The sequence below is a fragment of the Setaria viridis genome, chromosome 9, assembly GCF_005286985.2.
Source record: "Setaria viridis chromosome 9, Setaria_viridis_v4.0, whole genome shotgun sequence".
In the NCBI taxonomy this organism is placed as follows: Eukaryota; Viridiplantae; Streptophyta; class Magnoliopsida; order Poales; family Poaceae; genus Setaria; species Setaria viridis.
This window is the reverse complement of record NC_048271.2, coordinates 4,585,531-4,603,876: the sequence shown is the minus strand read 5'-3', so window position 1 is coordinate 4,603,876 and position 18,346 is coordinate 4,585,531. Positions and strand designations below refer to the sequence as shown.

At 47.2% G+C, this 18,346-nt stretch overlaps 3 protein-coding genes across 3 annotated transcripts; 1 reads left to right on the top strand and 2 right to left on the bottom strand.

Moving 5' to 3' along the window:
• Positions 1–1,433: 1,433 nt before the first annotated feature.
• LOC117836968 (uncharacterized) lies at positions 1,434–5,369 on the top strand. The gene is made up of 8 exons (XM_034716496.2): positions 1,434–1,617; positions 1,713–1,878; positions 2,214–2,272; positions 2,979–3,097; positions 3,182–3,419; positions 3,504–3,627; positions 3,876–3,972; positions 5,024–5,369. Exons 1-7 carry the CDS (start codon positions 1,558–1,560, stop codon positions 3,953–3,955), a joined length of 846 nt encoding a protein of 281 aa, XP_034572387.1. The 5' UTR covers positions 1,434–1,557; the 3' UTR covers positions 3,956–3,972; positions 5,024–5,369.
• A 965-nt stretch (positions 5,370–6,334) lies between these two features.
• On the bottom strand, positions 6,335–8,246 carry LOC117836966 (allene oxide synthase 1, chloroplastic). Its single transcript, XM_034716495.2, has one exon. The coding sequence runs from the start codon at positions 8,105–8,107 to the stop codon at positions 6,569–6,571; it is 1,539 nt and encodes a 512-aa protein (XP_034572386.1). The 5' UTR covers positions 8,108–8,246; the 3' UTR covers positions 6,335–6,568.
• A 2,969-nt stretch (positions 8,247–11,215) lies between these two features.
• LOC117836969 (thioredoxin-like protein HCF164, chloroplastic) lies at positions 11,216–15,568 on the bottom strand. Its single transcript, XM_034716497.2, has 5 exons — positions 15,279–15,568; positions 14,797–15,015; positions 13,063–13,166; positions 12,026–12,356; positions 11,216–11,624 (listed from the first exon to the last, which is right to left on the bottom strand). The coding sequence occupies exons 1-4, from the start codon at positions 15,450–15,452 to the stop codon at positions 12,074–12,076; spliced, it is 780 nt and encodes a 259-aa protein (XP_034572388.1). The 5' UTR covers positions 15,453–15,568; the 3' UTR covers positions 11,216–11,624; positions 12,026–12,073.
• Between the last annotated feature and the right edge of the window lie 2,778 nt (positions 15,569–18,346).

The following is an 18,346-nucleotide window of genomic DNA, read 5'->3' as shown; positions in this document are numbered from 1 at the left end:
TTTTCGTGTTGTTGATTCAATCTCGTGTGTAAAATTTATTTTGTCCCAGATTCATTAGGGTGTACATGGTGAGATAATATCAAATGTCTAGAAGCATTTGATAAAACCTTTATACATGACATTTTTCTCATTATAGATATGTTATTTGCTACTAGTAGCCACATGTCATTCAACTGTTGAGTGCCATTTAAACTATAACTCGCATAATGGCTTGTCTATTGCTTGCCCATAGGAGAATTTGAACGACAATTAGTGATTTTGATGTTTGAGGGAGGCCGTTATTTTACTTTAGAGTGGAGAGCAAGTGTTGCGCTTCCCATAGTTAGTGAGCAACATGGGAAGCGTGTAAATTAACCACTCTTATATGAAGCTATAAGCCAAGTGGGAGCAAGGGGCAATACATATGTCTTGCTATTGTCTTTTCTATCAAGCACAAACGGCATCTCACAAATGGAAAAAATCTAATTGTTCTTTCTTCACTGGCAAGTTTGCTCTGCTCTCGCGTGGGAGGTTTCTTTCTTTTTTTTATAATGTTTTTTCATCTTGTTCTATTGTTGTATGTTCTTTCGTTTATATTAAGTATTTTGTATCATTCATTTTTTATTTTTCTAGTTATTATTATCTTATTTTGACGTGGTATTGTTTCGTTCATTAAAAATGTGTTATGTGTATATAAAAAATTGTGTTATTGTTGTTTTTCTTTTATTTCTCTTCTACTTTATTCTTTCATTAGTTGTCATTTTCAATTGTTGGTTTGGAGACCTCTTAAGGACAAACTAGCATTGTTTTTATTTGGTTGGAATATTGAAAAAATAAATTTTATATTTTTATGTCATGAATTGGAAGTTGTTTTTCTCACTAACAGGTACCAGCAGGGGCGGGGCCCACATTGGAGCTAGTGAGGGCACATGCCCTCACTCAAAACCTGCCACACAGTGGAGGTTTGTAAATTTCCACCATATATGTTTGCTTATTTTTTGTGCTCAAGTACATGTGGAAACGTGATTACCGAAATCTGGTTGTTTTGCTTTCTTTTTTCACTCAGATTCCTTCCCGTGCATGAAACGTATGATTGGTTACCTTTTTGATTGAAATTGGATGCCCTTTTCAGCCAAATGATAAATGCCATTTTTTGGATTAGTTGCATGACGTGGCTCTCTTCCATTGGTCGAAAATGTGGGTGAAATGTTAGATGAAAATCTCTCGGATGATACCTAGCCACACCTTATTCCTCTCATAATAAAGAAGGTTGGCATGTTAAAATGGGGCTCTATTTTTTTTTCCTTTGTTGATTTCTCAAATTTGGGCAGGCTCAATTGGGCCCAGAACTGGAGTCGTCACCTTCAATTCGCTAAGAAGATAAGAATCCACGGCCCAAACTAGCCTGAAACGCCGAATCTGAAATTCCTCTGTACAAAAGAGACGTGGAAGAGGACAGAGAGATCTTCTTCCTCGGTAGTAATCGTCTATTCAACTTCTCGCTCAAGGAAGGGAGAGCTTTCGACCGGCAGCCGCGGAGCCCGAGACACACTGCGCCTTCGCCTGGCAGCCGCCGCAATGGAGTTCGCCGTCGTCGAGGGGGAGTCGTTCTCGCCTTCCTGCCCCACGCTCATCATGGTTCGAAACCCTAACGCTGCGAGCTACCACTGAATATTTGCTGGAATCGAATTTTTAGTACCTTCTCCTCATATCTTCCGATTTCTCGGTCGCAGCCGGCGCTGTCGATCGGAAACGTGGGTCAGCTCGCCGTCGACCTGCTGATATCCTCGGCGAGGTCGAGGCGGGTGGCCTACCTCGACGAGCCCTCCGTGCTGCCCTGCGCCGGCAACGACGCCTTCGGCCCCGACGCCGTCGGTGACCTCGCCCTCGCCCTCGAAGGTTGGGTATTGGATTCTAATTGACTCTACTGTGATATTCCTACCTCCTGTTTGATGAGTTGCGTCAGCGTTGTTGCTTGCATTCCTGTGCTGCTAGTCTCATTATCCCGTGAACACCAACTGTTCGATGAAATGTGTTGCCGCTCTACTGGTACTGCAAGCCTATATACTGTGCCATAGGTTGTGCGATGGATAATTTGCTGACTTCCAGCTGGAGTAGAACGGTCCTTTTGATACTTTAATTTACTTACACCTTAAGTTATAAACACACGAGACAGTGCGTGTAGTGTTGATGCACAATTCAAACTGACCATCTTTCTGTCTTTTTCTTGGCAGCTTATGAATCTACATCTCATAGGCTGTCTTTCATTCAGCAAAGATCTCCAGTTATTACAGTACGTTCGTCTTAGCTAAGCTGTTTACTTTATTCTTCACATATACAGATTTTTCTCATCTAAAAATCCTTTGGTTGAGACAAAGAAACTAGATGCTACACCAATTTCATGGTATTTGTAACTTTATTTCGTCTTGCTGTGCTCAGTTACATCAAGACAGTAATTGTGTTTTGCTTCGTTACCTTCATACCGTACAACTTGCAAACTTTTACATTATAACATATTTCTTCTGGAGATCAAAATTCCTTTGATTGAAATGAATTTGTCAAAGAAAGCAACATAATTGTTGCACGTCCAATTAAAGTTACATCTTTTGATAATGAGCCCCTGGAATGCTGTCTAGACATAAGTTTGTGTGACCCAGAACAGTATGAAAATTGTGCATATACCCCTTTCTTTATTGAAATTAGAACTTAGATTTCTTTTGCAAACATCATACCTGGAATTCTTATTCTTGTGGAACTACATGGAACATTTAGTAATCTCTATCGCTGGAATAATTAAAATAAAATTTAGTGCTGTTATGTTCATCCATTTTCTTTTCTATGTTGAGGTTGAGGCACAGCAAATTCAGAATTGTAGGCATCATTTAGGTTTTCATTAGCTTGTTTCTATATTAATTTCTGTACCTATTATTTGTTCTTGCGGTCTTAGTGCTAGTTCCTGATTATTTCATGACTATGTTAATTTTTCGTTACCAATATAGGGAATGATGGTTTCATTTGCAAAAAATGTTGCTGATTTCATAAAAACCATTGGAAAGGACCATATTGTTATTCTTTCAAGTTTAGATTCTGGCAAGAGGAGGGTAATTGATGCATCCAGGTAACTGAAATGCCTAACTGCAGCAGATCTCTTATGTTCTCTGTCAAGAGTGAGTTGATTAGTTAACCTTGTTTTATTATGTAGTGACATGCAGGTGTATTACCTTTCAAGTTGCAATGAAGATGGTTCTGATTCAGAATATGAAAAATTGGGGTGGAAGAAGCTAGAGGAGTATGACCTATCTCATAAGCGTTGGAGTTGTCTTACTGGCCTAGTCGAGGGTGGTGATTTTTCTGAAGATATGGCTGATGACACTGATGAGATGACAATAAATGATTACTATGCGAGCTTGCCATTTGCAGCACTATTCTCTGCCTGCAAGGTATCTGATTTTGTTTCAGCTTCAAAAGTTTTTTTATCACTGAGTGTTGGAGTCACTGTTACAATATGTCTTTATTTGTGATAGGCTAAAGGTTTGAAGGTTTCTTGTGTACTGTGCTACTGCTCAGAAGGTGACAACATGCCAGAATCTTTCCAGTTAGCTGAGGCAGTATGTAAACTTCTAGGTCATGAGCCTGAGAAATTCCATGGTACATTTATATATTATCACAACACTTATCCCTTTTTTTTTTGACTGAAGCCACCGAAAAAAGAAAAGAAAAGTGTATTTCTATCTATTCATCTATTGTCAAACTACTAAAGGGCCATGCGGAATTGCTTTATACTCTTTTAAATTGCTTTGTTAATTTCATTCTTCTTGGAATGTTGCTATTTAGTATTCTGCCGTCATAACAAATGTTTGCTAATCTTCTTAATGGATCTTTCTGTGCGCTTACAGGAAATGGGTCTAATGGATGGACTGTTCCCTTGTCATGGAAATCAGTTTATGGACCACCACCTGATATGTCTATCTTTTAGTGGTGTGCACTTATCTGGTAAGTCAATTTTGTATTTAGAAAGGGAGTTATTATAAGATAATGGCTAACCATGTTGTGATCGGCTACAAATTCAAATTACCGTTCATTTACATTCAATATCTTTGGCATGAATGCTAGATAAGAAACAATGGACTATGTATTGCACACCATGGATTGTACTGAAACAGTCTGCCTTTATGAAACATTCTTTTGCAGCATTAAGTAGAAATCATAATGGACCTTTTTAAAATTAAATTCCTATTATGATTTTTTTCTCGAGTACTCGGGCTGAGTTTACCTGTTATCCTTTCTTGGAAGCACAACATTTCAGTTAATAGAATTGTGGCACAAAATGGTTAATCAGTTTTTTACAAATTTGTGAATTATGCTGGAATAGAACAACTTCGTGGATGATTAACAGCTACTAATGACAGTGGAGCGTGGAGACAAAGTATTGCACACTATTGGGCTGCGTAATTTTGAATATTTTGGTTTTATAACCAACATGAGCCACATAGCAATAGCCATCAATGGATTGTCCATGTTGTTAATAGTTTTCATGGCCTTGTCGTTTATAATACTATGGCTACATGTTACCATAATGAATAAGGTAACCGGAGTGGTCCAATAGCACATCATTCCATGTGGCCCACGATTCGATATTTAATAAAGCAAAGGTTGGATCTTGCATCAAGATGCTGATCTATGGGGGCAATCTGATGTGATTCCGTATCTTTTATGCATTTTGTATAACTCATGCCCACAATAGAAAACTCTTAGAATCGGCATGCGGGAATTTTTGGTATAGTGGTGCTAGTGAATAGTATAACTACTGAAATTGTTTTTTTTTAACTTGCCCAGGAGAGTAGGTATGCTAGCTCAATTAACTAAAGTGTGTCAACTGTCAACCCTGGTTTCAACTAGAGCTTTTATCCATCTGTAGAGTTTAGTGTTGCACCCAAATGTTATTGTTTGTTTAGCTAAAGCGTGTTGGTCCTGATGTTAATCACTACTTTCTTGTGACCCGTTCTGTTGGTGTAAAATGTTTTCTTGCCTTATTATTTGATAGGTGAAGTTGCCATCATGGAAAATTCTGAATTTAGAATCGAGGATGTTGAACTCGTACATGAGGTTGTGTACCAGAAGTATCCTGGAAGGTGAGTTGCAGGTGTGGTCACGTGATGAAAATATTCTTTCCCTGTGGAACTAGTCGAGGTACCGTGAGACTTGAACCCTGGAGACATCAATCAGAATACTTTTTGTAACTGATAGCTGTGGCTGCGAAGAGTCAGATCTTTGTCAATTCAGGTCTGCTAGAGTGGTTACGCATGTTGCTTACAAAAAATGTGTGATCTCTAATCTGACCGTGGAATTCCAAGCTTCTTATCTGTCGTTTTGCCTTTTGGTCTGGTTAATCTGGATGTGGTGGACGAATCTTTGCAAGTGCGTACCCCTTTATGAAAAAGTAGCCGAAAATGGGTGGGATTGTTAGGCGAGGCGTTTGCGTCGGTGATGCCTGTTCATTTTAGGTGACCTCCGGCAGCACTGGTATGGAACCCTTACGTCTTTTATTTAAGCCCCATATACACGTACTGCCTCATGTCTGCGGCTACAGCCGGAGTTCTCCATGCTCCTATGCATGATCGGGCTGGCTGGCTCGTTGGTCCTATTTTGAGAGGCGTCCGGTCGGTCCATGTGGCCTGTTGATCGGCAAAGCTGCCGACCACTTTCGAGGAAAGCTCGCGATCCCATGACCTACAGATCTATGCCGTATTTGAAGTGCAGAACCTTTTACCCTTTCTTAGGGAAATCAGATGCTTTTCTGTGTGAAATTCGGATAACATTTGAGCTTTGTCTCTTAAAAATTTACAAATAGCCGCACATTTGGCTACTCCATGGTTAAGCACATTTGGGGACTCGTACGTTGAAAGTGTCCTATGGGGCATGGGCAGTGCCAATTCCATGGGCTTTGAGCTTGCTTATCCGGTTTCCACTTTGGATTATCTTTATTAGTGCATGATCAGAAGATTTCAACAGAAATCAAACCAAGCATCCGAACCAAACAACTTTCAGGAATCAACTTCGATTGAAGCAAGTTGCAACAGCAACTAGTGCACGTCATGGACCCCAAGAGAATGAAGTGCAAGGTAGGTTTGGCGTTAATCATCTCCCAATAATTTGCAGTCCCATCCAACTGATTAATAGCGCGGCCGATGAACATGGTATTTGCATCACTGTTCACCTACTACTTTACTCTGGAATCTCGGTCCATTACTAGATGGGTCCGTCATGGACAGCCAGCTTGAAACAATAGGTGCATGTCCCCCTCGGATCACTAGCAATTTTTCTTGACCTAAAGTCTCGAGACAGGAAAGGTCCCTGGGGAAAAGTATTCTCTTGTTTTACCAAGAAAAGAAATTTGGTTACACTTCCATATCCATGCCTGCCGATCATACAGTGACACTGACACAGTAGGTCAGTAGCACAACACTTGGAGAAATATTGAGAGAGAGAGAGAGAGGGGGCAGCGCAGTATATTCTACAGTAAAAAATCTGCACGCCGCCTGCTGCGGTGAGACTTCGACGGGCGGTCGATCAGAGGCAGAGCTCAGAATCAGAAGGTGGCTTTCTTGAGCGAGGTGACGGTCACCGACGACCCCAGCGCGGAGGCGCCGACCTGGACGTCGAAGGAGTCGTACCGGAGGAAGATCTCGGCGACGAGGAGGCGCGCGATGAGGACGACGAAGTCCTTGCCGGCGCACTGCTTGTCCTGCAGCGTGGGCGACGCGGTCTCGGGCCCGTTGGACCAGACGACGTGGCGGAGCAGGCGCGCGCCGTCGTCTCCGAGGAACCTGTCGGGCACGTACTCCTCGGGCCTCGCGAAGACGCGCGGGTCCTTGGTGGCCATGGGCTGGTAGCCGAAGAGCATCTCCCCCTCGCGCACCTCGAACCCGTAGTCGTGGCTCTCCACCACCATGTCCCGCTTGGCGCGCCCGTACTGCATCGCCACGGGTGGCTCGATCCGCAGCGCCTCGTACACCGCCGACTTCACCAGCGGCATCTCCGACAGCGCCTTCATGGTCACCTCGCCGCCGTGGGCGCGCACGGCGTCGCGCACCTCCGTCGCCAGCCGCCCGTGGGTGCGCGCGCCGGCGCGGCCCAGCCACTTGACGAGCGACGGGAACAGGATCTTCATGCCGCCGAAGGAATTGAAGCACATGGCGAACAGGATGTTGTGCACCGCCTCCTCCCGCGGGATGCCGAGGCGCTCGCCCTCGTCGACGACGCCCCTGGCGGCGTCGCGGAAGAAGTCGGCGAGCCGGTCGTAGTCCTTCTTGACCAGCGCCGGCGGGAGGCGGAACGAGTGGAGGAGGGAGTCCTCGACGAGCTTGGGCAGGCCGAGGTTGAGCAGCGGGCTGATCTGGAACAGCACCCACTTGGTGATCAGCTTGGGCCCGTCGCCCTGGAGCGCGGACTCGGTGGGGTCGCGCCCCAGCAGCGCCTGGCAGAGGAAGGAGAAGGCGGCGGCGTCGTTGTAGTGGCCGAAGTCGGCCTTGCCGACCCGGGAGAGCTCGTTCTCCATGAGGCTGAACAGGTCGCCGTACACCTCGCGGAACTTGGGGATCACGTGCTGGCGGCGGTGCGAGAGGAGGTAGAAGAGGAGCGTCTTGAGCGGGCCGTGGTTGGCCTCGGAGGGGTCGACGTAGGAGAGGACGCGGTAGCCGCCGGTGAGGTCGGTGGAGGGCATGAAGGTGCCCGTGAAGAGGTCCGTCTTGTCGACGAGCGAGGTGTCGAAGAGCACCGGGAACGATGCGGCGTCGAGGAGCGCCACCACGCGCGGGTCGCGCGCCACGAAGGGGCCCGGCGGCATGTTGAGCCGCACCACGGTGGAGCCGTGCGCGCGGACGCGGGACGTGAAGAAGCCGTCGCGACCGCCGGGCCCGTAGAAGTACTCGAGCCGGTCCCGGAGCGCGCCGACCACCGGCGGGCCGTAGTCGCCGGGCACCTTCCGCAGCGGAAGCCGCTGCTTCGGCGACACCACCTCGCGCGGCCGGTCCGTCGCCGACGCGGCCGCCCGCGTCGTCTGCCGCTGGCGGCGGGCTTGCCACGACGGCGCCGCCGCCGAGAAGGAGAGGTAGGTCGCCGTGGCCATCTCTTGATCTGCTGGCGGGGTCGGCGGTGCTGGAGACTAGCGGTCCACGACGCGGGCTACGCTGACTCGTGGAGTGCCGTGGCGCTGGCGCCAGTCGGTGTGGTATAATAAAGTGTGCGGGTGTCAGTAGGCTGCCTCTGGGTGCGTTTAAAAAGTCTCGGGGTCGGGAGGGAGGGAGGGAGGGAAAGGCAGCTGCGGCAGCGGCCGCGTGGGGGGCGAGGGAGTGGGAAACGTGGGGCATTTCCGGCGGTGGTCCGTTGGCAAGTGCGGCCGGCCGGTGGAGGCGCGTCGTGGATTTGGTGGTCGCCCGGCGCGTCCACGGTCACGGCCGGGCGGCGGCGGGCAACAGGCAACGCACGTGGTGAAATGGGTTGAGGAGCGTGGAGTACTCTCTTGGCCATTAAAGGTGATTGATTCTTTTTGATCTATCTCGCTACGCACACGTACGGCTCAACCATTTGCGTCGAGAGTGACAGTGTGGTTAAGCACCAACAGTGATGCTGTTAAGCCAGTCTGTCATCAGGTCTCCAAATGATTATCGTTGTTGACAGCTACACGGTAGCAAAGACACCGCCTGAACAATAAAATTAATAACCGTCTAAAAATAGAGGCTCTCATTCTACACCTGATAATGGGAGAGCCCCTCGATATAGACATGCATGATGCGTAGCCCCCTCGATATAGAAATGCATGATGCTGTAGAAGACTGCTGGAATACATTTTTGAAAAAAAGGAAAGAGAACGGAAAAAAAGAAAGAAAAGAAAAGAGCAAGGAAGTGATAAAACTGATCAACCATGTAACAACTCTAACTTCAGCGACTCCGACGACCTTAGGCTTAAGGATTCGAGTGTATACGATTACCTATGATGTCAGGATAGAAGGAGCGTAGAGCCTAAGGATTCGAGTGTATATGATTACTTTTGATGTCGGGATAGAAGAAGATTCAAGGTAGATTGTCGACCAGCAGTGGAGGCGGGTCGCCGACGAGAATGGTGATGCCTTGGGGCACCACCCGCCTTGGTGGTGGGAGTCAAACTGGTGGCACTGCAAGGTGTTGGCTCCGTGCTGTTCGCCCCTCTCATCGGTGGTGGCAGCGCTACCAAGAGTCGAGCGGGAGGATTGGCTTTGTATGATTCTACATCGGCGCGCAGCGGCGCCACAGGAGCCAAGCGAAAGGCATTGGAGGCGGAGCGCTGTGAGAGCTCATGAGACAGATGCGCCGTGCGCAAATATGAGAACGTGAGAGGAAGATGCGCCGTGCGCGAATATAAGAACGCGAGAGGAGGTGCGCCGCGAGAAATAGAGGATAAAGGTGGGATCCCCACTAACTACGTGTATGAACAAGTCTTTTTCTAGTGTTGGGGGGAGAGTACTCTCCATATATAGTTGGCTTCGATCAACAATATTAACTACATTTTAAATATCGCAAATGTTAGGTACAATTTAAAAACTACTCCTTCCGTTTTTATTTATAAGGCGCACACACATATTAAGATTCAAACTTTACAATTTTCTACTAATAATTTAACTATTAATTTTTTATTTTTATAATGTAAACTTTATATAGTTTATAACCATAAATAATATGAATAAGATAAATGAATGGTCAAAATGTTATTTGGAAGATCGTGCTTAAATCATACTATATCTTATAAACATAGATGGAGGGAGTATGGTGGAGACTAATTTAGCCCTACATTCAAATATTAAATTTAATTGTTTAAGAGACATTAATGGTTAGAAACTGAAATTGTTGACGGGAGTTGTACCAAAATTTTCGTTACTTGAATGATGCGAGGAAGTGATGCGTTTTTTTGTTCGGTTGAGCGTCTCGCTGCCTTCGCCAGGCATGACGGCACGACGGCTACGTGGATGATCAGAGCTGCCGCGCGTCGGCGGCGACTCGACGCATGGGCGCCGCATGGCACAAGGTATCGACGCAGAGCTCGGCTCATGCCTCGGTCTTTCTTTTATCGTTTTCTTTCAGCTCCAACGTACTCGCAAGCGTCACGGTGCCGCCGATCGTGGGCGGATGGCCGCTGGCCGGTGGCACATTGACGCCTCGATCGGCGGCCGCTGACCTCGGCGTGTGATCACTGAGCAGCGCGAGTCGGCGGCAGTAGCTGGTGAAAGAAAGGATTCGAGCTAGCTAGGGGATTTTCCGCTCGGTGGTCGCTGTGGTCGACAGGTATGAGGAGCGCCGATCGGCGATGGAACGATTCCAAGCCTCATTATTCTCTTGCCTGCCCGGCGAGTGTGATCAAGGTTTGCACGCGCCGACACGCACCTAGGGCCATCACAGACTCACAGTGCATGCTCTTGGTGGTCTCCGGCCAGTTACTGGGCCCAATGATAAGAAACGTTCTTTTTTTTCTGTTGGAAACACTTTGACTGATGACTGAAAAGGTAATGCACCCGGCCGTCACATTAGGCTGGGGCCTGTGGGCCTCGCGCACCATGCTCGCGGGCTCGCGGCAAGGGCGAGTGCACGCCTCTGCCTTTTTCCGCCTGAGACGCGGCACCGTCGTCACGGCGTCACCGGGCACCACGGTTCGGCTCTGCCTCTGCCGGCCTCGGCTTTTCCATTCCACCTGCTCGCGTCCGCGTCCGCGTCCGGCGTCCCCCGTTTCCGTGGAGACGCGGAGCCCCGTTCTAGCAGCGAGTCAGCGATCAGCAAGATCACACGCTCCTGCCCCGGGTTGACTCTGACTGGCCGGCCGTACGCGTCCACGCTGCGCTCGTGTCGTGCCGAGGACCTCGCGGGGTTCACACACGGCCGCACGACGGGCCCGAGTCTGACCAGACCGCGCGGTCAGCGTTCCACCGAGGTGGAGTCGTTGGTCTCGTGTTTGTTCCCCGGCACGAGCCATGACTCTGCCCTGTAGAATAATGCTCGGCGTCCATCAGTTCCGGTCCGGCCCGTTTCTTCTCTGCTCTTTCTACATGGAACATCACAACTGATCACATTCACATGATCCACCTGTCATAGTATATGGCTGCAATCATCCCTCGTGGGACGGTGCTCTCAAGCAGGCACTGCAGAGGCACAGAAAAGTGTTGCAGGACAGTGAACAAAGTGGCAGACAACCTGATTGCACAAAAGGAAATGACTTGGCGGTCATAATGGGAGACCGAATATGGTCGATCGGGATAGATATCAAGGCTGAAAGCAGCACAATAAGCATGTGTTACACGAACAACGAGTAGGAGTGAGCTGCTTTCATGGGCCAGTAGCCCCTACACCCTGCTGGAAAACATTGATAATGTAGTGGTACATGCACATTCGGGGTTGTACTGACGTACTATGTCGGTACCTCTGCATTTTTTTCAGTACAAGATGCAACCGTTTCCCTATCACTGACAAATCAACGCTGAAACAGGCACATCACATCCTCATGACCTGGCATAGACGATTGCTGTAGCACTTTCTTCTGGCATTTACGGTGTTTCCAGCTCCCGCAAGCTTGATACCAAGAGACAGTGATTGTGTTAATAGCATAGTCTTAGGGTCGCCTCCTGCAAAAATCAGATTAGCTTTTTAAAAATTGGCAGGGGTCACAATCATGAAATGTGAAATCGACGTGCTGTTTCATCTCTTTGTATGAAGGCAATTTTATATTAGCTAGGTTCAAAAACTTGCCTTAGCAAAAGGTCCAATGGTTTTTTGGCAGGAAGCCGTTTCTGTGTGCAAGAGAAATCGACAGGTTGTGGACTTGTGGTAGCATACTATATATATAATTTTAAAAGTGGCAGCATACTGTATTATTATCTTGCTAAAGATATATAGCTTGAACAGTCCTAAAAGTACACAACTGAGGCATTTTTTTAGAGTCACTGAGATATTATTTATTCACTGAAACTCTGCATGACATATGTACTTACAACTTACTGACTTATTTAAGAGAAAGAAGGCTTACTTGTCAAATGGTCTTGGCATTATACTGCTACCACACGGCCAACAACTACTAGCCATGACTTCTGGGATCAGCAACTTGATGAACCTTCCTAGACTCGGCACTTGAGAACTGACCAACAACTCGTGCATGAGGAATGTTGGGATCACCAGAAGCAAGTGCGACCACATTGTCAAGAAAATACTGTTTTGGAAGTCTCCCAACAACATTGCCTTCCTCATTTCCTTCCTTATCTAGAAAGGCAAAATGAGGAATGCCTTCTACTCCAAACTCATCAAGCTCTTGTTCCCACTTTGTATTGTCGACATTCAACATGACAAAATTGACACGGTCCCTGAAAAGAACGTTCAAGGTATGTAAATATCATTGACAGGAAATAAAAACAACACATGCAAAGACTAGCTTGGTCAATAATTGTGTCTTGGTTGTTGGATATAATCATAATGCCGTTGATGAAACTCGATAGATTCTTTTGTAAACAGAACTCCTATTTGCCTTTCTATCCACTAGATTGATTAAGATTTGTGATTGATTATGCTTCGAATTATAAAATAAGGACAACCTATGCGCACAGAACTACTTCCTGTGGCAGTCCAGCTATAAGGTTTGTTATGATCGGATCATAAGGGGTAAACACCACCAGAGGATAGCTGGGCGGTGCCTTCTGCTCGGGAGGAATTAAAACTCTTGGGTAGACTTAGACTAATGTTTCTTTCCTGATCCATTGCTTAACAAAGCACCATGCGGCCAGGATTGATAGCCTTTGGCTTCCGCAGACACATACACATAACTTTCTAAGAATAGACCCAACAATCTGCTTTAAGGCCTTATCCTAACTGATGGTGTCCAGCTGGTACCTGCAGTGCAGCACCTTCAGATCCTGGTTGCCATGCCTATAACAAGGATTCGATGGAATGTTCCTAATAGGATATAATGCAGCAGAGACTAGTACTGATTCTTGAATAAATGGAATGGACCATTGTTGTTATTCCGGATGAAAACGTAAGTGCAGAAATGTGAAAAGTGGGTGTAAAAATTACTTGTATTGTTGCTCAACTTGGTAGATATCTGGAGCTAACTCTCGGCAAACTTCACACCAGTCCGCATAAAATTCAACAACAGTGGGCTTGCCATTTGAAAGAGCCTGCATGTTGAGGGACATCACATATAGCCAAATGGTTCATGAATATAAGTGTGTCAAAACTCAAACTGGATTTTTCTATCAAGAGTTAGAAGACAAATCCCATTCTTCTACTATGAAAATATACACTCATCTCACACTTCAAGAATTAGATGCAAAATTGGTTTTTACTACTACACTTGAAGCTTAGTTGTCTATTAGCTACACATGAATTGTTACCTATTTGCCATATGTGAGTTTTTATCTAGTTGTCATATTAGTTGTGTGTGAGTCGTGTAAGGCTTATCAGCCCATAAATAGAGGCAAGCCTCAAGTTTGTAAGATGGTTGTGATGTACCCATTATAGTTATCAATAGAAAATAGAACATGTTGTTCTACCCTTTAGATCTTGGACTAGATCTTGTACCCAAATGGCTTTGTAGTAAGCTCTTGCTATCCATGGATTCGGATTCGACCTTTTGGTCTATCTTTGCCCACATTGAAGTGGTTCCTTCAACACTTTGTGCTGTTTGTACCTATTAGCACATTGGAGAGGCTTCTCCAATACCTATATCTATTTGTAGCAGCAACGTGGAGCTGTCCTACACAATAGTGTGTTGCATCACTGCATATGCATTTATCAGGTTAAGTTTCACCAGCATTTACAGTGAAGAAAACCATATGCAAAACAAATACAATCAGCACAGCCTGGCAAAGAAATGAATTAATGAGATTCCAGCTCTAGCAGTTTTTTTTTCAAAAAGCAATTCGACAAAGTGAACGAAATTGAACAAATTAATCTGAAGGATGTTGGTAACATAACGACAGGAGCTAGACGAAACACATATTAAGCAAAGAGTACCGATAGCACTTGAAGCAACCAACGATGCATTGATTCATTGACAGGTAAAAAACATTGTTTTGTCTATCGAAATTATTCCTTTCCAGGCGGTTCTCATTGTGCATTTCATGAACAACAACTGCAAAGATGATACTGCGACATTACAACATGTAAATCCCTACCAATTAATTTTTCCATTGGGCACCAACCAATTAACTAAATAAATAGGAAAAAGTCCAAATTACTCCCTTCAAGTATAGCGAAAGTCCAGATAACCACCTAAACAATGTTTTGGTTTAATTTACCCCCTAAACTATGCTGTTTGGTTCAACTTACCCCATAATGCAATTTGTCATTTTTGTTTCTCCATACACAAGTTGAATTTTAATTTGAAACTTTGCAGGCTGGTAGTGGACATCATAATCTATATTAAAAAATATTTTATAAATTTTTCATTATTAGTTTTTATATAATTTTGTATCTCAACGATAAATTTTATTATTAAATATCCTACCCTATCAAAATAGTGATGAAAAATTAATGATATATTGTTTAACATGTCTTATGTTGTCTACTACCATCTTGCAAAATCTGAACTTAAAACTCCACTTGTGCATGGAGAAACAAAAAAGACAAATTGTGTTAAGGGGTAAATTGAACCAAATGGTATAGTTTAGGGGGTAAACTGAACCAAGAAATACTTTAGGGGGTTATCCAGACTTTGGTTATACTTGAGGGGAGTAATTTAGACTTTTTCCAAGTAAATATGCAGCATCAGGCAAATAATCCACATAAAGTCCAGGGAGCGCTGACCTCTTCATATGGCACAGCATTGGCTGCAAGATCTTTAAGAGATGCCTCACTAAGATTGAGCCTCTGCGATGCAAAGAGAGCCACTGCCCCAAGAGTGGACAGTAATGCTACCCTTCTGTTGAGATCCTTGTTTGGGAGAGCTGGAAGTCCAGCATCCTGGGTTGTGCTGGTTGTCTGAGCCTCTTCTTCAGTCGACTCAGCTTTCACAGTATGCTCATCCTGTGAAAGCAAAAGACACATCACTCCATTAGCATCTCGTTGAAACCTATATCCTAGCACTAGCAGGAGTACTGATCTCAAGAGTGCAAAATTCCTGTAACATGTTTATGCCCACAACTATCTACACGAATTTGAAGTTCTAGTAGAACAATCATCATTTGCACGGAATTACTGTAAAAAAAATCCAGGGATCCACTTCGCATGCACGAAATAACAATACGGGAACAAGGTAGAGGAGTCCTTGGTGTGCTGTCAGAGCGCACCGTCTGTGGCTCCGCGGAGTCCGGCGGCGCGACGCAAGCGAGGGTCCTCGGGTGGCGCCGGCCCCACCGCGAACGGAGGCGGAGGGAAGAGGACGGGCGCGGGCAGCATCGGGCTCCGGCGAGGCTCGGCCGGAGGAGAAGGCCGGGGCACCTCGAGGAGGCCACACTCGCCATTTCTTCTCAGTGGTAGTATTTTGCAGCTCAGGCTCGGCGGGATGGAGAAGGCAGCCGAGGAAGACCACGACTCCACGAGCCGCCGGAGTCAAACACGGAGGCGGAGCCACGGAGGGGAAGGATGATGTGGGTGGCCTGCGTGGCGCCACGGCGCCAGGAATCGTGCGATCCACGAGGCCTCGGCCACTCTGGGCTCCAGAAGTGGCGTACGTAATAGGAAGGACGAGAAAAGGCCCAATACACACGATGGGCGAGAAGCCCAGGCAGCCTAACCAGCCCAATAAACAGGCCCAGATGTACCTGGATACGCATAAAAACGAACCGGTATAAGAAACCAGCCAGACTACATGACCCCCTGTTCATGCCGAACGCGCCGGCCACGGACTAAAGATGGCCAGATGGGCCAGGCCCGCTGAGCGGCCCGAGGACTGGCCCTAAAAAAGCTCGGCCCTAACACAGCCGGCATGAGGGTAGTAGTACACAGGCCGGCCCAGCCCTATGGTTGGGCTAGTGCCTGGCCCGCAACCTTGGCCAGCCCGAGTGATTTTTGAGCCGGTCCGACGGCAGCCTACTAACCACCTTCGCTAGTCCATATTAATATAGAAAACTCTAACTCTTTGCCCCCACTTTCCCCTTCCCAGCCGCCGCCCCTTCCTCCCCTCACTCCTCCGCCGCCGTCCTTGTCGCGCTGGCGACCGGTCGCCGCGCCTGCTCCAGGTCGCCGACACTACGGGAGGCTCGGTCAGGAGCGGCGCCGTTCGCCGCCACCGCCATCGCATCGGCGCGCCTGCCGCCGCCGCCGCCAGGGGCTACCACCAGGCGGTGCACTTGCTGTTGCCGCAGGGGCGCGGCCATGAACGGCGCTAGGGCCACGCTTGTCGCCACACATTCATTTTCAATGGATTTTGTGTGATGTATTCGATGTGTGTATTTGGTGATTACTGTGAATCCGTGAAGAATTTCTTGATTTTTGCATCTTAGTTTGATTTCCTCTTCAATTCTCTTTTGCTTTTCGGGCTTGACCTGGCACTTGCCTGCCATGCCGTTGTGCTGGCCCGGCACAACAAAAGGATCGTAGTGCCGAGCTTGGGCCGGCAATTCAGCACGTAGTGCTGGTTCAGCCCGACACAACTAAGCCACCGTGCCAAGCCTAGTCGAGCCGGGCCAAATCAGGTTAGTGCCGAGCTAAGGCCGGACGACCCATCTGACCATCTATAACCACGGTGCTGGAAGCAGCCTTCGACGTCGGCTTGGCTAGGGTCGGCTTCCCCGCTGAATTCGTCACCTGGCTGGTCGTGACGTGCTTTGGCCAGGCGTGGTGGATGCTTCGCTGGCTCTGCCGGAGTTCGTGTCCCCTGATGCCAAAAACAAACCCGGAACGGGTAGGGTCCCGGACGCTCGTATGATTGGGGCCGCGTGCGCGCGGCCGCGCGCAGATCGCTCGCCGGCTCACTCATAAGCGAGCGGAAAGCGCCAGCGATTGCGATGCTGCGCGCGATCATTCTGTCGCCTGCCGATCGTTCGATTCGTTGCCAACTCGCGGCACGGTTGCGTGCCATCGTGCCAAGCCGCGCTGGCATTGTTTGTCTCTGCTTGCGTGCCCCCGTTGCTTCTCTTGTCCCCATCGTCAGGGTTGGTCTTGGTCCTGCACTCCTGTCAAGAGGCTTGTGCAGAAACAAAGGGGAAAACGAAACGGAACGAAATGGAATGAAATGCAATGCTGGACCAATGATGGGCAGTGGTTGGGCGTATTAATCTATGAGATTTGCCAGAGGAATTTTAGGTGCTGCGAGAGGCCAAGGGCCAGCCACATCTGCGAGATGTGCTTAGATCTTGACAGTTTCTGAATCTCCAGCCGTGAGACGTAAGTGCGCGCTGCCATTAGTCCCGATAATCATTCTACTAATGCAGCCAATTCTCATGCGCCATGTGAGCCTACAGCAGGTTTTCCTAATCGTGATCGTTGAAGACGAGAATGTTGCTTGTTTTGTTTACTATGTTTAGTCCCGTCAGCTTTGTCCCTTGCGATGTACTGTTACTGCTGTAAACATTCTACGGCGGAATGTTTCGCGTTAACTTTCTGCCGGCATAAGACTAGTTCTTTACCTGCTTGTCGTTGTGTTCTTCCGGTACCGATTGATGATATCTGAGGAAAAAAAAACAGAGTGGTCCCCTACTCATGTACAATGTTTCAGTTTCAGATGAACATCCATACAAAACGCACTGTGCGAAAAGTAGCCTGCTGAAATTGCACGATTTGTTCTGAAAATTCCCGGGGGACAACGCCCGTTTCTGATGAGCAAGCTTAAGTTTGGATTAAACACTAGTGGAATCGCCCTCATCGAAGCAAGATTAACGTTATGTTAGCTAGGACCCAGAAGGGCTAACTTTTTCGCAAGCAAAGACTGAAAGAACTGCATAAAGGCTAAATCTAAAGAACTTCCTCTCGTGAATGCAAAGATTACTCGAGTTGTACCACGGCATGCACGCTCATTTCATGAAGATCAGGGAAAGGCAGTCCATGGTGTAGGACCAGAGCGCATGAAAATGATCCACAAATGCTTGACAAAGCTGATGCACCACTAGTTGCTCGTGCCCCATTATCCTGCGTCGCCAAGATTGCCAGCATCCTCATTGATATCCGCCAAAACGGCCAAATGTCTAGTTTTCTTACCCAATTTTCTGGGAAGATTGGGCCCTACTCCGAAGTCGATCGCGTGTCATCGAAAGAAACAGATCCAGCAGCGTGTTGAGATGATGCCACGGACTCATGTGCTCTGAAGACCACACCTGACTCACGGTCATTCAGAATCAGACTACCTTCACCGGGCTGAAATCATCTGAGCTCTAAGGGCTTGTTTGGTTGGAGACCTGAACAAGTTGCCTGGCAAAAA

Excerpts from the sequence above, each read along its gene's own strand:
- LOC117836968 (XM_034716496.2), top strand. The coding sequence starts at position 1,558 with ATGGAGTTCGCCGTCGTCGAGGGGGAGTCGTTCTCGCCTTCCTGCCCC. Across the intron at positions 1,618-1,712 it reads CCTGCCCCACGCTCATCATG|CCGGCGCTGTCGATCGGAAA; the intron begins GTTCGAAACCCT and ends TCTCGGTCGCAG. Across the intron at positions 2,273-2,978 it reads AAAGATCTCCAGTTATTACA|GGAATGATGGTTTCATTTGC; the intron begins GTACGTTCGTCT and ends TTACCAATATAG.
- LOC117836969 (XM_034716497.2), bottom strand. The coding sequence starts at position 15,452 with ATGGCGAGTGTGGCCTCCTCGAGGTGCCCCGGCCTTCTCCTCCGGCCG. Across the intron at positions 13,167-14,796 it reads ATGCTGTGCCATATGAAGAG|GCTCTTTCAAATGGCAAGCC; the intron begins GTCAGCGCTCCC and ends CTCAACATGCAG. Across the intron at positions 12,357-13,062 it reads CAAGTTGAGCAACAATACAA|GGACCGTGTCAATTTTGTCA; the intron begins GTAATTTTTACA and ends CGTTCTTTTCAG.
- LOC117836966 (XM_034716495.2), bottom strand. The coding sequence starts at position 8,107 with ATGGCCACGGCGACCTACCTCTCCTTCTCGGCGGCGGCGCCGTCGTGG.